Source organism: Crocodylus siamensis, chromosome 1, assembly GCF_052110815.1.
Source record: "Crocodylus siamensis isolate JL-2025a chromosome 1, ASM5211081v1, whole genome shotgun sequence".
Taxonomy (NCBI): domain Eukaryota; kingdom Metazoa; phylum Chordata; order Crocodylia; family Crocodylidae; genus Crocodylus; species Crocodylus siamensis.
Window position 1 is genome coordinate 403,933,989 of NC_143395.1, and position 14,470 is coordinate 403,948,458.

A 14,470-nucleotide genomic window follows, 5' to 3' on the forward strand; every position below is an offset into this window, starting at 1 on the left:
TCATCTTCTCAATAAAAAACTATTTTTATTAGTTCATTTCATGGCTGACAACATTAATGTCCCCATCCACCCTTGCATAAATGGTGGCTAGAGAATTTCTTGTTTAATCTTATTTGTAAATGGCTGTAAGGTCCAGGATGTGAAGAAAAATATGGCATAAGTGTATCCCAAGAGCTGAAGCCTGGGAGTTTTCATGATCATTGGTGTAGCCACAAAGAAAATATTAGAAAGCTAATTAAATATGTGGGAAATCAGTGGAAATCTGAGATGACTGTTCCGTATTCCTGATATGTATGTTATGAGATATACATCCCTAGAAACAAACACGGCAGGAGATTAAAAACTTTATTAAACACACTTTTAAAAAGTGGGGATTTCTGCATTTTAATGTGTCAAAGAACAAATAAAAAACCTTTTTTTTCTCTTTTTGTTACAAGAGGTAGGTATTTGAAATCAAAGGATTTTAATCTAGTAAAAATCTAAAATCTCTATCCTACTTTGGTAATAGTAGTTCAGAAGGATAGTTCCTTATTAACATAGCTAAATGAACTGGATGGGAGTGAGGGGGACTGATGTGACTGTATTGTTTGTGAAGGACAAAACTGCTTGAATATATATTTTTTGGTAATAACCCTACTCGTGTTGGTAAATGCTCTATTTCTGATGGCTTTTACACCTGTTGGATCACTAGAAATTCACTGGTGATTATGTTGCTGATGAGTTTATGCTACTCATTTCAGAGTTCCTGCTGCAGCCTGCACAGTAAATGCTGCAATGGAGATCTGTCTCTTCACCTCTTCCCAGGCTTTATGCTGATCTGCTTTGCTTTTGATATCAAACATGGCATCATAGATCCCAGGGAACGACTCCCCAGCATACTTGTTGTGGCTGCTGGGAGCAAAAATGATATGTCTGTTGAGAAGGACAAAAAAGAACAGTAAGTATTTATTCTGATAAAATGTATTTTCTTATCCAATATACATACTGGCTTTCATAGTGAACCCTTGTGTAAGGGATGCCAACAAATAAGTTTTGGGTAATAATAGCATCTGTTTTGTAAAAAAGAAGGAAATAAAAAACCTAAATTTCTCAAGCCCAGGTATCACAAAAAACACATCAAGTGAATGTAAGATGTCTGAGGCTAGGAGGAGCTGATTACAAGCATTTCTCTTGGAAAATTATACAATTTTGGACATCTGGAGAGAGCTGTAAGTTAGAAGGGCCACTGTTTTGACAAGCAGCAAGAAACCAGCTTTCAGGAATATTCATACAGAAGTTATTAAAAGACCAAGTATTGTAAATCTTACATAAATCACATCTCTCTTGCTAGATTTCTTTCTAAAAGGAGAGGTACATGTTTTGCATTATGTTGGAGACTGCTACTGAACATTTTAAATAGGCTCATGGGTGGACTTAGGGTTTTGAAAAAGCTGATGCAGGAGGTGTTGTGTATCCTTACATAGTTTCATAGTTTGTCTCATAGTTGGTCGGGGTGGAAGGGACCTGAGCAAATCACTGAGTCCGACCCCCTGCCATGAGCAGGAAAGAGTACTGAGGGCAAACGACCCCAGCAAGGTGTTCATCTAACCTCCTCTTAAAGACCCCCAGTGTAGGAGCCAGCACCACTTCTCTTGGAAGTTGGTTCCAGATCCCAGCTGCCCTGACCGTGAAGTAGCGCATCCTGATGTCTAGCCTGAATCTACCCTCTGCCAGCTTGTGACCGTTATTCCTGGTCACTCCTGGCAGTGCTCAGGGGAACAGGGACTCCCCTAATGCCTTCTGGTCCCCTCTGACTAGTTTGTAACAGGCCACTAGATCCCCCCTCAGCCTTCTCTTGCGGAGGCTGAACAGGTTCAGGTCCCGTAGCCTCTCCTTGTAGGGCCTGCCCTGCTGCCCCTGATCATGCGAGTGGCCCTCCTCTGGACCCTCTCCATGTTGTCCACATCCCTCTTGAAGTGCAGCACCCAGATCTGGATGCAGTACTCCAGCTGCGGCCTGACCAGTGCCGCATAGAGGGGGAGGATCACCTCCTTGGACCCGCTCGAGATGCATCTGTGGATGCATGACGAGGTGCAGTTGGCCTTCCTGACTGCTTCCCCACACTGCCGGCCCATGTTCATCTTGGCATCAATGACGACTCCAAGATCCTTTTCTGCCTCTGCACTGACAAGAAGAGAGTTCCCCAACCTGTAGATATGGTGCTGGTTCTTCCTCCCCAGGTGCAGCACCTTGCACTTGTTGGTGTTGAATCCCATCCTATTCTCATCTGCCCATCCCTGTAACCTGTCTAGGTCTGATTGCAGCCTATTCCTTCCTTCTAGCGTGCCCACATCCCCCCACATCTTAGTGTCATCAGCAAATTTGAACAGGGTGCTTTTTACCCCCTCGTCCAAGCCACTGATGAAGATGTTGAACAGTGCGGGACTGAGGACTGAGCCCTGGGGGACCCCACTGCCCATGTCCTTCCAGGTCGAAAACAACCCGTCCACCATTACTCTCTGGGTACGGCCCTCCAGCCAGTTGGCGACCCAGTTGACTGTGTGGGTGTTGACACCAAAGTCCCCCAGTTTCTTAATGAGAACGGGGTGAGATACAGTGTTGAAGGCCTCCCGAAAGTCCAGAAATACTATGTCCACTGCTACCCCTGCATGCAGGGATTTTGTGACCTGGTTGTAGAAGGCCACTAGGTTGGTCTGACAGGACCTGCCTCTAATGAACCCGTGTTGGTTGCCCCTAAGCATAATCTCCCCCGCTGGCCCCTTGTGGACATGTGCCAGAATAATTCTCTCAAATAGCTTGCCCAGGATTGTGGTAAGACTAACTGGCCTATAGTTTCCCAGGTCCTCCTTCCTCCCCTTTTTGAAGATGGCAACCACACTGGTCCTCTTCCAGTCCTCCGGCACCACACCAGAGCACCACGAGTGCTCGTATAGCTGTGCCAGGGGTCCCACAATGACCTCAGCTAATTCCCTCAGCACTCTGGGGTGGAGATCGTCCGCACCGGCTGACTTGAATACAGCCAGTCCCTCCAGAAGTTTCCTGGCTAGTTCCTCACTAATCCTTGGCCTAGGTGTGCCTCCCCTGGGGCCTGAGGGGGTCCCGGAGGTGGGGTGGCTGTTTCAGTTCCTGCTTAGCAAAATGGAGGCAAAGAAATCTTTAAATATCTTAGCTTTGTCATCTGGTGTGATGACCAAATTTCCTAGCATGCCCTGCAGAGGCCCCATGTTACCTGGAACCTTCTTTTTGCCCCCTGTGCATTTAAAAAAGGACTTTTTGTTGTCCTTAATCCGGGAAGCTAGTCCCAGTTCCACGTCCGCCTTGGCCTTCCTGACTGCCCCCCTGCAGCCCCGAGCAACTGCAGTATAATCCTCCCTGGTGAAGGCCCCTCCCTTCCATTGAGTGTGTGCCTCCCTTTTAGCTAGGAGACATTCCCAGATGCTTTTGGTGAGCCATGGGGGCTTTTGCTCCCTCTTGCCCCCTTTGATCCGTGTTGGGATTACCTCCCTTTGGGCTTGGAGGATCGTCTCCTTAAGGAGCAACCACTCTTCTTGGACACCTGGCTCCCCTCCGTGATCTCAGTGCTTCCCTGACTATTCTCCTTAGCTCATTGAAGTCCGCCCTCCTGAAGTCCAGGGCTGCTGCCTTGCTGCAGGCCTTTGCCACCTGGCACTGGATGGTGAATTACATAACACAACACATAGCTTCCTCTAACTAAAAAGGAACTAGAAGCTTTACAATATCTAAGGGGCCTATGGCTATATTACTGTGTTTAAGACTGAGGGTGACTGCCAGCTCCAGGGTGGGGTAGGCAACTGGTTCCAGTAGAGCCGTTACCTTCCAGCCTGGCCACAGGGAGAACGGTGCCCCGTAACCCAAAGTGTGGGTCCCTCAGACTTTCCACCATGGTCCCAATGTGCTTTTCACTATGCTTTGTGCACTGCCTCTGCCACTTCCAATGCCCCCTGCCTCCACTCTGTCCCTTGTTATCTCACATATCCTCAGCATCAACCCATCATGCCCTGAGCCCTATCAGACCCCACCCTGCCTCATACTTCATTAAGCCTGCCCCCTACCCTCCAAGCACCCAAACCTCAAGGCAGTCCCTCACAACCCCTGCGCGCCCTCATACACAATCTTTTTTGCCCCACCCACGCTCACAGCCCATTTCACCTCCACAGTCCCAAACCCCTTCTGTCCCTCGCCAGCCACTTTTGCAACTCCCTCGTCCCCCTGACTCCTGTGTCACTGCCACACAGGTATGCCTGCCTTCAGCCATGCCCCTTCCCTCCTCGTCTCTCATTTGCTATGGGTTTGAATCCCCTAGGAACAAACCATCCTGTACAGGTTCCTATACAGCAGTACTCCTTTACAGGACACACTCAGGGGTCAGTAGACAAACACCAACAGAGTACATAATGATAGAAGAAAGGATAGTTTGATTAATAGAAGATCAAGGGTTGTTAACACCTCAGGAGTTAAGATTAGCAGGAATCAAATATACGATGAGCCATGAGGTTGACTCCTTCCACTCTGCCTGAATCAAAAAGTAACTATCCCTGTTAGGCAGTTTGTTTTAAACTTTGAGAAGAACAGGAAATAAAGGGGGGTGTGAGCGTACCACCAACCCCCTCCTCTTCAGATTTGCCCCTGAGCAGGCTTTACTAGCCTGCCTTTAGGACCAAACATATTTTAACACACTTATATAAAACATAACGTATCAGATCCATTTCCCTGCTGCTTGCCAACTGCCCCTACACTTCATTTCCTAATAAAGGTTAGTTTAGTTTTGAATCTTAAATCTCTATTCCCTCTGGGAGACTTTTAGGATTAGATTCCACACCACTGAAGTCAGTGGGAGCTCTGTTATAGGAGCAGGATAAAACCCTTAGAATTGATCAAAAGCCCATTGAAATAAATAAAAACTTGACTTTATTTGGCTTTGTGCCAAGCCCTCCTATGATTTCTCTAATACACCTCACTCAAATTTTGCCTAATAATCAGATTAAATTTGCCTTCATTTTTTATGTTTCACTAATATCTCTCTCAGTGCGAAATGCTACTCTTGTTCTCTTCAAATATTTGTATATCCTAAATGGTTGAAGTTTCCCAAAGGGTTCTTAGGCTAAAAAGGGGGAAAAAAGTTGGGTCACAGAGGCTGGATTTTTTTTTTTTTTACCTGTAAAATGGTCTGCCAGGTAAACCAAGAGGATCAATAAAAGCCCTTTCCAAAAGCATGAGCTGATCATTCAGTGACCTTACATCAATTGGGCTAAAAAGAAAGCACCAGAGGAATGCGTTAGCCCCAGAGTAACTTGTACATGCAGATTCTGCCCTAAAGCTTTCACAGCTGCAGACTTATAATATCATATCTAAACACAGCTGGTAGAACTGAACTGGTATCACACACAGGCAGCCAGTATCAGTTATGTCAATAGAATTACGCTGATTTAGGAGAGTACTTGGCTCATAACATGGAGATCATGCAAAGCTATTCTTCGATGCCAAGGAATGTGTTAAGGAAGGAAGGGATTGTCAAGTACTTTTGCCTTGGCTGCTGCTTCTGCTTGGAACTCTTTTCCACTCTCATGTCAAAGCTAACCGCTCTCTCTCCACTGCAAATCTTTTTTTCAATAAACACTTCTTTCATGAAGTTAGCTAATGTCTAGTTGCTTGAGTAAAAGTCACTTCTTTTTATGTCAAAACACATCACATTAAAAAAGAGCCTTGTGATGTTCAAATCATCCTTTGAGACATACCACACATCATGTGCTTGAGCTGTTTTTCTCTCTTCTTCAACTGTAAGTTCTTTGCAGCAGAGACCATCTGTGTCCCTGTGTGTTGTACGTACCAAAGTACATTACTGATAACCTCCCTCCTTGTTACTGATGTTAACAAGGTTAAATAATAATGTATTAAATGGCAGGACTGGAAACCAATGTGCTACATAATAAATGTATTGCAGAACTTAAGAGCGGGTTCATTGAGGAAGGCTGAACAAAACATCTCGGACAAGGGCAAATCTGGAGTAACTACACTGTAGTGGGTGGACTTCCAAATCTGCATCCATGCAAACAAAATCTGAATCATGTCTACATTCTTTAATACTTAACTTATTCCAGTCCTGTAAACACTCTTGGATTGAGCTTTCCCATTTCATAGTGTGTTGCAATATTCAACAAGATATAGCAAGCTACTTGATTTTCCATATGAAATGATTAAGTTAAACAGTTAACTCTATTAACTGCTCTCTCTCAAAATTTGACTCCATTTGTTTCTATTGATATAGTTCATTAGGTCAGGAAAAAAAAAAAGTTAAAGCCAGAGATTTACATGGTATGTCTCAAAATATAAGCTTTGTAATTGATAACTGCCAGGGATCCACATACCTCCTCAGAAAAACGAGCTGCAGAAGTGAAAATAAGTGAGTCGAAGGGATCCAAGAAGGCAGCAGAATTCCATAAAACCAAAAATTAAGCTGCTCATAGTTTTAATTTTATAGATGAATATGTTGCTAGGGGAAATCAATGTCACTGAAATCAGTAGCCTCTCAGAGATAATCTGCTCTGACTTTAGACGTGTAAGTAACCCAAGCCATAAAGCAATGAGAGCCATGCAGATCCCTATGCCTAAGTCAAATGCTGGTAACTTATTTAAATGCACAGTGGCCACCACTAAAATATCAACAGATACCCACAGTGGGTCTGCCTCTCTTTTCAGTCAGCCTTAAAGTGGGCCGCAGACTTGTGTAAAGAAGCATCACTTTAAATGAGAATCTGATGCTGTAAAGCAAAACAGGGTAGGCATTTGCTCTGTAATGATACAATCTTTAAAGGGAAAAGAGTTCAAGGGATCCATCTGCCTCAACCCTCACTCCCATTGCTTGATATCTGAATATTCAAGTGAACAGATGTTCACAAAATGAGTGCGCTATACTATTGGGTTTACAAAAAATGACCTATTTGTTTTGATGGGAAAGGAACCTATGGAACTTACTTGTTGATGTCTACTTGCTGCAATCTCCTGTGAAAATCAATAGCAGCTTCTGTAAAATTCTTCACGGCAGAAAAAAGAGGATCTGGAGGGATAAGGAAGGAAGGATGTAACCTTGAGTTCTGTTTAGTTTTTGCCAATGATTGTATTCATTAATTCTCATTACTTGAAGAACAAAATCAAACACACGCACACTTGTAAATTAAAGAGTAGTAATACCCTGGCTTTTCCATGATTGCATGTGTAATATGGACTGTGAAACCTGACAGAGCTTGTGTGAGTGTTGTTTGTGAGTAGATAGATGATTTTTTTTGTGTTGGATTACTTGAGGGATTATTTAAACTAGATAACTAATTAAGGCCTGATCTGCATATTGTTTTGAACCAGGACAACCATTATTTTGCCGTGATTAACAGTTACAATTTCCAGTGTTGATCGGGCCTTCTGTATTTTATCAGTGATGCAAAGGGACCAGTACAACGAGGCTCTTTGCCTTTTTCTAGAGATAAAAATGAAATAATGTTTTTACTTAGATTATTAATCTTTTCCTGTAGGGCCTATATTTTTGTTCCGTGTTTGCATGGCACCTGCCAGTAAGATACTGGTCTGTGACCAAAGCTACCAAGCAATGTGATTATATAAATGCTTAACAACAATAACAGAATTGTGATGGAGGGTAGTACATACCAAATGTCACACTGTACTTTGACACTTCACTCTGATGACTCTGTGACAAATTATAGATTATGTGAGCGTAGTTACTTAAAGCTGCTGCATAATCTCTGCAATCGAAGGGAAGGACAACAGAGTCGGCGAGCTCAAATACCAGACCTCCCCGTACCTGAGCTATTGTCAGGTGATTCTTAAAAGTAGGATCATAAAACTTCTCCACAATTTCATAGGTCTCATAAATACTGTGGTAAACTGGGTAGCTGCTATATTTTTCCACTTTCTGCAAAAAAAAAATATATATATATTTTTCATACAAGATTATAGACAGATCAACTGTGCTGCAAAATGTTTCTTCCTCTCATGTGCCTGCATCACAGCAGTGCTTTATATTGATATCTTGAAATATTCCTTTTCACAACAAAAAGGTATTTTGTTTAAGACACAATGCCTGGTTGTATTTTGTAACTGTCTACCTTTCATGGTGCGGGTGCAGAAAGAATTAGAAGAGTTATATTGGTCAAAAAACACCACTTTGGCATTCAACAATTGGTCACAGGCAATTCTGAGTGTACCACTGCCTCAAGAGCCTTTGTCTATTGGTTGGCTGATGCCAAATTCAGTTATTCTTATTATTACTGTGCTTTCAGTTATTTGGTTGGGTTTTTTTACATTTGTACTGTGGTAGCACCTCAGAGCCCTATTTATGCATTAGGCCCTATTGTGTTATCATAAAATGAAGACATAAGTAGTCGTTGTCCCAGAGAACTACGGCAGATTCATATGGATTTTGTAGGTGCCTACGCTTAAGTGTCAGAATGCCTAATACTTAGCCATTTTTTTCTGGTGACTGATTAAATTTGACTGGGTTTAGGCACATCAAATCCCTATACAATCAATGAGGAGACTCAGGCACCTCAGAAGAGTGGTTCAGAGTTACATGGGTATTCACTCTCTACAGACAATGAGGACGGGCATGCGTCTGAAGAACAACTGAGAAAGTAGCCAATGGGAGCCACTAAAGAACAGGCACGGGTTGGAACTCCTGCCCATCCCAGGAGCTTAGGCACCTGATTTGCACTACATACTGGCACCTCTGTTCACTTGCGTTTCAGAACATCTAGTCCCACTTCTCAGGACCGGCACCGATCATCATAGTCATGGCAGTGCCACGCCCTCATCTTTTGCTAACATTTACAGCACCATCCCAGGAAGTGGGACAGCTCTCATCATCCTAAAGGCATTCAATCCATATCACCTGCTGCCCAGGTAAGTGGATGGGATACTTGGAATCTGGTTCCAACTACATTAGACAGTCCTAACCTTTGCAGCAGGGACCATAACCTCTCCCTCCAAGAGGACTGCACTTCTCATTGGGCTACAGAGGCATGCTTGCTTTTGCCTGGTCTCTTTTTACTTCTACAACTCTTTCATCCTTGGCTGCCCATTATGCCCAGCTTTGATAGGAGGGGTGTCCTCACCCAGGCTATCTTACATTCTGAAAGTTGGGGCACCCTCCTGAGAAGTGTTTTGAATTCCTTCATCATGAATGGGCTTAAAAATCAAGACTTTTACTTCCTGGGTGTGTGCTGCAATCACTTGGCTGTGGGGCAAAAGGCGAGTACCATTGTTTTTCAGTTGAATTCAGTGCTATCCATGCAAGTGATAGGCAGCCTCTGAGCTACAACTGGATTTGTTCTGAGCATGTTCCCAAGGCCTATTGTAGACCCATAGGGCACGTCTACACATACAATTGATGTGCCTGAATATTCCGTGTAGAAAATTCAGGCACACTGAACTGTGCCTAGGCATGCATCTGAATGTGTGCCATCAGACCAAATTTGCTCTTGATGGGAACAGTTCAGTCCAGAGGTGCTCCTGCTTTGCTCTGCCCCCCCCTGCATCAGCTGAGGCGAACTTCAGGCTCCCTCAGATGCCAGCCCTGGGCTGGTATAGGACGTGGGGGTCAGGCCTGAGCTCGGGGGGAAGCTGTCTTGGCTCCAGACCAGCTCCCTCAACCCTGTAGGGATTGGGATTTAGCCAGGCAGAACTTGTGCCCCCCTGCTGCCTGGGCTAACCAGGAGCAAATTGCTCCCAGTCAGGTTCTACACATGCACTTCGGTGCATTAGTTAATGTACCATTTGTCTAGTACCTGTAAGTATTAATACTAGCAAATGGCACATTAGACTAATTTAATGCACAGTAATTGACATGCACATATAGAAGGTGATGCTTTAATCTGCCTTAGATTAGTCTACTGTGCAGTAAAGCATATCATGTAGACACACATATAGAAAACTTTCTAGTCCAAATGGAGATGTCTAATGGTTTTAGGCATCAGATGCATTTCGTGACTGCTGATGTATGCCCAATTTGAATTGCTCTTTGGGACCTACAGGCTAAATTCCACATAATCCACATTTATATACCTACAGAATCAACCTGAAGCCATCCCTTCTAGACCAAGTAAATGACTCACAGTAGTTGGTATTATTCAGTGGCTTATAAGAGATAGTGACTAGAGGGTCTAACAACACAGACTTACCCAGTTTTTACTGTAACGTGCTCTGCCTGATGCAATGCCAAGCCGCTGAAAAAAGACTTCAAAGTCATTGCCAGAACCCAGCTTATTTATTCTTTTGATAAGAAAAGGGAAAACATCTTGAGTCACAATATCCAACTTTTAATATATTTTGGACAAGTGTAATAATTATCTATTCACTTGCCTTTCAGACATCCCCATCCAAAAAACATTTCCCTATCCCATTCTTCCTCTTATCCTTCCCATTATCTCCACCACACCAGAGTTACCTATCACACAGTTTCATGCATCATCTCTTTTGTTATTCTCAGACACCACTCTCACCCCTAAAAACCCAGTGGACATAACTGAGGGGAAAAAAATCTCTCAAAATCTGTTCATTGTTCTTGCTCTCTCAGAGCCTTACATGTACTCAAATAATAAACTCAGCTCCTCACCTCCAGGGAAAGAAGGAATCTACAGAAGAGAATGCTGACAGGTCCGGGGACACAGACATAATCATTACCTCCTCACACATGCAACCCTGTGCAATCATAACTTAACAGAATTCACATTACATATTACATGGGGAAATCCCTGTCGTTTTGTAGAGATAAGAGATATAAAAATCAGCCCAGCTCCTTCCTCCAGGAATGGCCTCATTAGGCTATAGAATCTGAGGCCTTCCATGTGTTGGGAAGTAAGGCCTAGGGGATAATTCTGGATTGATCATGGGCACCTCCCACTGGCTTCTGTTTTATCCATTTGAAATAAAGAGTTATTTTAAAGTTAACTGGAGAATGATAAGGACTATGGTTACAGCAGATTATACAAGGATTTATGGCTCATGTCTTGCTTTCAGAGAGGTATGTGAAAAACGATTTTTTTTCCCATTGACTATCTGAGAAAAAAAACGACATACAAAACAAAACCGTGGCTCCAAACAGTTCCATCCATTTTAACTTCCTCTGGGTACTAATGCAGCCTTACAGTGCTACTAAACATACGGTCACTGTTTCTTTTCACACACTGATTATGCTTTCTTGCAAAGGTGGCTAAGACATCAATAAAATACTACTTCCAATTTGTAACTGTAGAACAATTACATTTGGGTCCTAGTTTAATTGCAAATGAGTCTCCCACATAACTGAAACCATAACCACACGTTTTAGAGGCAGGAATCCCTTTTTAGATGTGATTGTCTAAGGATATAGCCACTTCCTATACATCCAATTAACAAGTATAGGCTGTAGGGCTAAAATTCCATATGTAATACTGACAGTTTACTCTTCACACACAATTCCTCAATACCTGGTAAAATGTCCCAGTTCAGCTATAATCAGTGTTTTGACTACAATTTGCACAAGATGAGTATCTGTCCCATAGTTCCTTTACCTGTGGCTTTCCTTGCAGTTAAAAATAAACTTGCCTGCCCTGAATTTCCAACCCACAGTAGCTTCAGGCATACCCTTGATTTTCTTTGTCACATACCTGGGTAGGTCTTTGTATTCTGTTGATGGGTTTTTCTCATACCAGCTCTCATAAAGGGATTTGCCTTCAAACCCCTCATCAGGACTTGGTATCTAGAGAAAATGCATGTGAAAAAGGCGAAGTGGTATAGATGTAAATATTACCAAGTAACAAAGCCATAAGCAGGTACTACAGAAAGTGTACTGGTTAGGAGAATGACTAAGACACTGATCTAAGTCAATCAAATTTTGTATGCCCTTCTTTAGTACTTTGAAAAATAGGTGGAACAATAATTATTAGAGCTACACAATGAATAGTTTATTCACTAAAATTACAATTTCAGTTGAAAGAAACAGCACAATTCAGAAAAGTAAAAAATTAGTAAATTTCATTTAGAAACTGAAATGTTTATAAAATCCCTGAAGATAAAAGGTTTTATTTCAGATCAAAGACAGGTCAACATACACTTTTTTATGGAGTCCCTTGCAAAAATCCAGAAATATCAGTATTTGACTTTGAACAAATCAACTTTGAACAAATGCATAGTATTATTAAACCAAACACACAGGGCGTGTCCAGATGAGTGCGGTCATGGGGTATGTGGTGCCACAAACATGTCTGCAGTGCCACATACCGCACAGTCCAGTGTTCTCTGTGCTGCAAGGGTGTACTGCCTTAGCAGCTGCTGTTCCATATTTTTCAATACAGATATCCAGGGGTCAAAAAAAACTATAGAAAAAAAACCAGGGCAGTGCAAGCTAGCGCAGCTGAAAAGCAGAGCTGGCTGCCCAGAGTTGTGCAGGACTGCGATGGCTGCAGTCCTGGGAGGCCCCCAGGACTCCAGGTAAGGCTTCTGGGGCCAGAACAGTGCTGATCCCAGCCTCTCCTACCCCATCCAGGGTCACTTGCCACATGCCAAAGCACATGTGGCATGGGCACTCCCCAGGGACAAGTAGCTGCAGCGCAAGGTGCATCGCTGCTATTTGCCCCCAGGGAACCAAATGGCCACACTCATCTGGATGGACCCATAAGGGCTAAATTCTGCTCTTCTTTATATTTGATTAACTATATTGGTGTACATGGGTAGTACTAATGTAAGTAAGAGTAGAATCAGTTAAATAAGATATATGTCCCTATGAAAATTATGATTCTTGGAAGGAAGGAAGGATTTCTCATCCCCTTCCTTCACTACACCTGGTTACATCAATCACTACTACTAACATTTTTAAGCTAAACTATATTTGGATTATCTATTTCAAGGCCTTCTTGTATAATGCCCCCTTTCAGGCCTTTTGCTCTGTTAAATCTGATATCAGTAACTAGCTTAGGTGGACCTGGTAATTGCTTTTTTTACTTGCCTGACCTGGCTAGTTGTAAAGCCTGCATATGTTCACATTGTGGTGACCTAGAAACAGGCCTTCTGCAGCTTGGCCAAAGGACCAGTTTCACACCAAGTGCAATGCCCAGCTCCTTTGAGCAGCTACTATTGATATATTTATTGATATTTTCCTGAATTACCTCCTTGGTCAGCTTGTATACCAGTCCATACATCAGTGGAGTACAATCAATTCTCAGAGTGTAGTTTCCTGAAAGATAAGGGTAGTATTTATAGGAGGAAGTCAATCCTGCAAAGTTGAGGTCGTCTGTTTTTGGGGGGCTAGAGTGAGACATGTAATAAGAAGGGGCTGGAGATAAGATGAGAAGAATCTCATAGCGAAGAGCATCCAGTTGTGGGTACTTGGCCTATTCATTCCAGCTCCCAGACTGAATTGTGATCCAGGTTAGTACCATGACCCAAGAGAACTGCCTTACAAACCGACACTGGCTACCTACATTTGGGACAACAGCATGGTGGGGAAAGCTTCTGCCAAACTCATAGGATGGGTGAAGAGTGAGAAGATCCCTGATTCTTTCCCTCCCACTATATTTAAACATGAATAGAGGCTCAGCACAGTACACTTCTGCCCTGAGGCAACAGGACAAAACAGAGGGTGATTGTATCCTCCAAGTCAGTATAACAAGGGACCCCTACCCTTGGAAACGGGAGGCATAGCCAAGGCATACTGCAGAAAGCCTCACAGCAAGGGGCAACAGGTCTGAGCAACAAGCTATGCAATGCCAGGCTGCTGGCAAGGGAAATGGCAATGTCAGGTCCTGTGGGGTGAAGACCAGAAAGGGGCCAGGCTTGGGTTGGGTGCATGTAAGTCCAGCCTCCGACCCTGACTGCCACGGGGTAAGGAGTATTGAATGAAACTGGCTGCAGGTCAGGCAAGATATGTGGGAGGCTGGGGAAATGAGCCAGCTCTAGGTTTGGAGGCTGGAGTAAGCAGAGACCCCAAGAAGGGTTTATATTTGACTTGGAACCATTTGAGATGGTGTTCTGTGTTCAAGTTTGGTCAGCGGTTTGGCCGGGTGAGGTTTGGAGGCTACATAACAGGTTGCCAGGGCCACTCGGCAAGTCAAGGCATGCTTTGGGCAGGGACACGAATGGACGAGGCCCAGGAGCCAAGGCCTAAGGTAGACGACCTGGGCTGAAAGCTCAGACGGAGAAAAAGGGGTCAAATCTGGGAAGGTGAAGTGTTTTGAGGCCTGGCAAGAGACTGGAGGTGAGGGGAGCTGGAGAGTGTCGCTGGTGGGTCTGACCCGAGGGGGCTTTGGGTGTCGGGGGTGAACCTATGAACTACTATAGTCAGGGCTGGCCAACTTCAGAGCTGCTGGGGGGTGCACATTGCCAGTTGTGGGTGTTGGGCCCCAGGCCACACACTGCACAGGCTCCCCAGGACTCTTGCTATACCCAGGTCCCCCACTATGCAGGCAGT

General features: G+C 43.8%; 1 protein-coding gene and 1 long non-coding RNA gene across 6 annotated transcripts in view; one reads left to right on the forward strand and one right to left on the reverse strand.

Moving 5' to 3' along the window:
- LOC149875340 (putative N-acetylated-alpha-linked acidic dipeptidase) overlaps positions 1 to 14,470 on the reverse strand; it is a 53,497-nt gene continuing 39,027 nt past the window's right edge. The window contains exons 13-20 of one of the 5 annotated variants that reach the window (XM_090030597.1): positions 13,170 to 13,237; positions 11,673 to 11,764; positions 10,206 to 10,296; positions 7,832 to 7,942; positions 7,678 to 7,717; positions 6,994 to 7,075; positions 5,177 to 5,269; positions 1 to 912 (exon numbers count right to left, since the gene is read on the reverse strand). In XM_090030597.1, the coding sequence (XP_089886723.1) occupies positions 732 to 912; positions 5,177 to 5,269; positions 6,994 to 7,075; positions 7,678 to 7,717; positions 7,832 to 7,942; positions 10,206 to 10,296; positions 11,673 to 11,764; positions 13,170 to 13,237 (758 nt within the window). In that variant the 3' untranslated portion in view covers positions 1 to 731. Of the gene's footprint in view, positions 913 to 5,176; positions 5,270 to 6,993; positions 7,076 to 7,677; positions 7,943 to 10,205; positions 10,297 to 11,672; positions 11,765 to 13,169; positions 13,238 to 14,470 lie in introns of those variants that run through there. The other 4 variants (XM_090030594.1, XM_090030596.1, XR_016439647.1 and 1 more) reach the window with 4 other exon arrangements.
- The window catches only part of LOC149875341 (uncharacterized), a 27,840-nt gene continuing 14,233 nt past the window's right edge, over positions 864 to 14,470 (forward strand). Inside the window, exon 1 of the long non-coding RNA XR_016439648.1 lies at positions 864 to 937. This is a non-coding gene — a long non-coding RNA (uncharacterized LOC149875341). The remainder of the gene's footprint in view (positions 938 to 14,470) is intronic.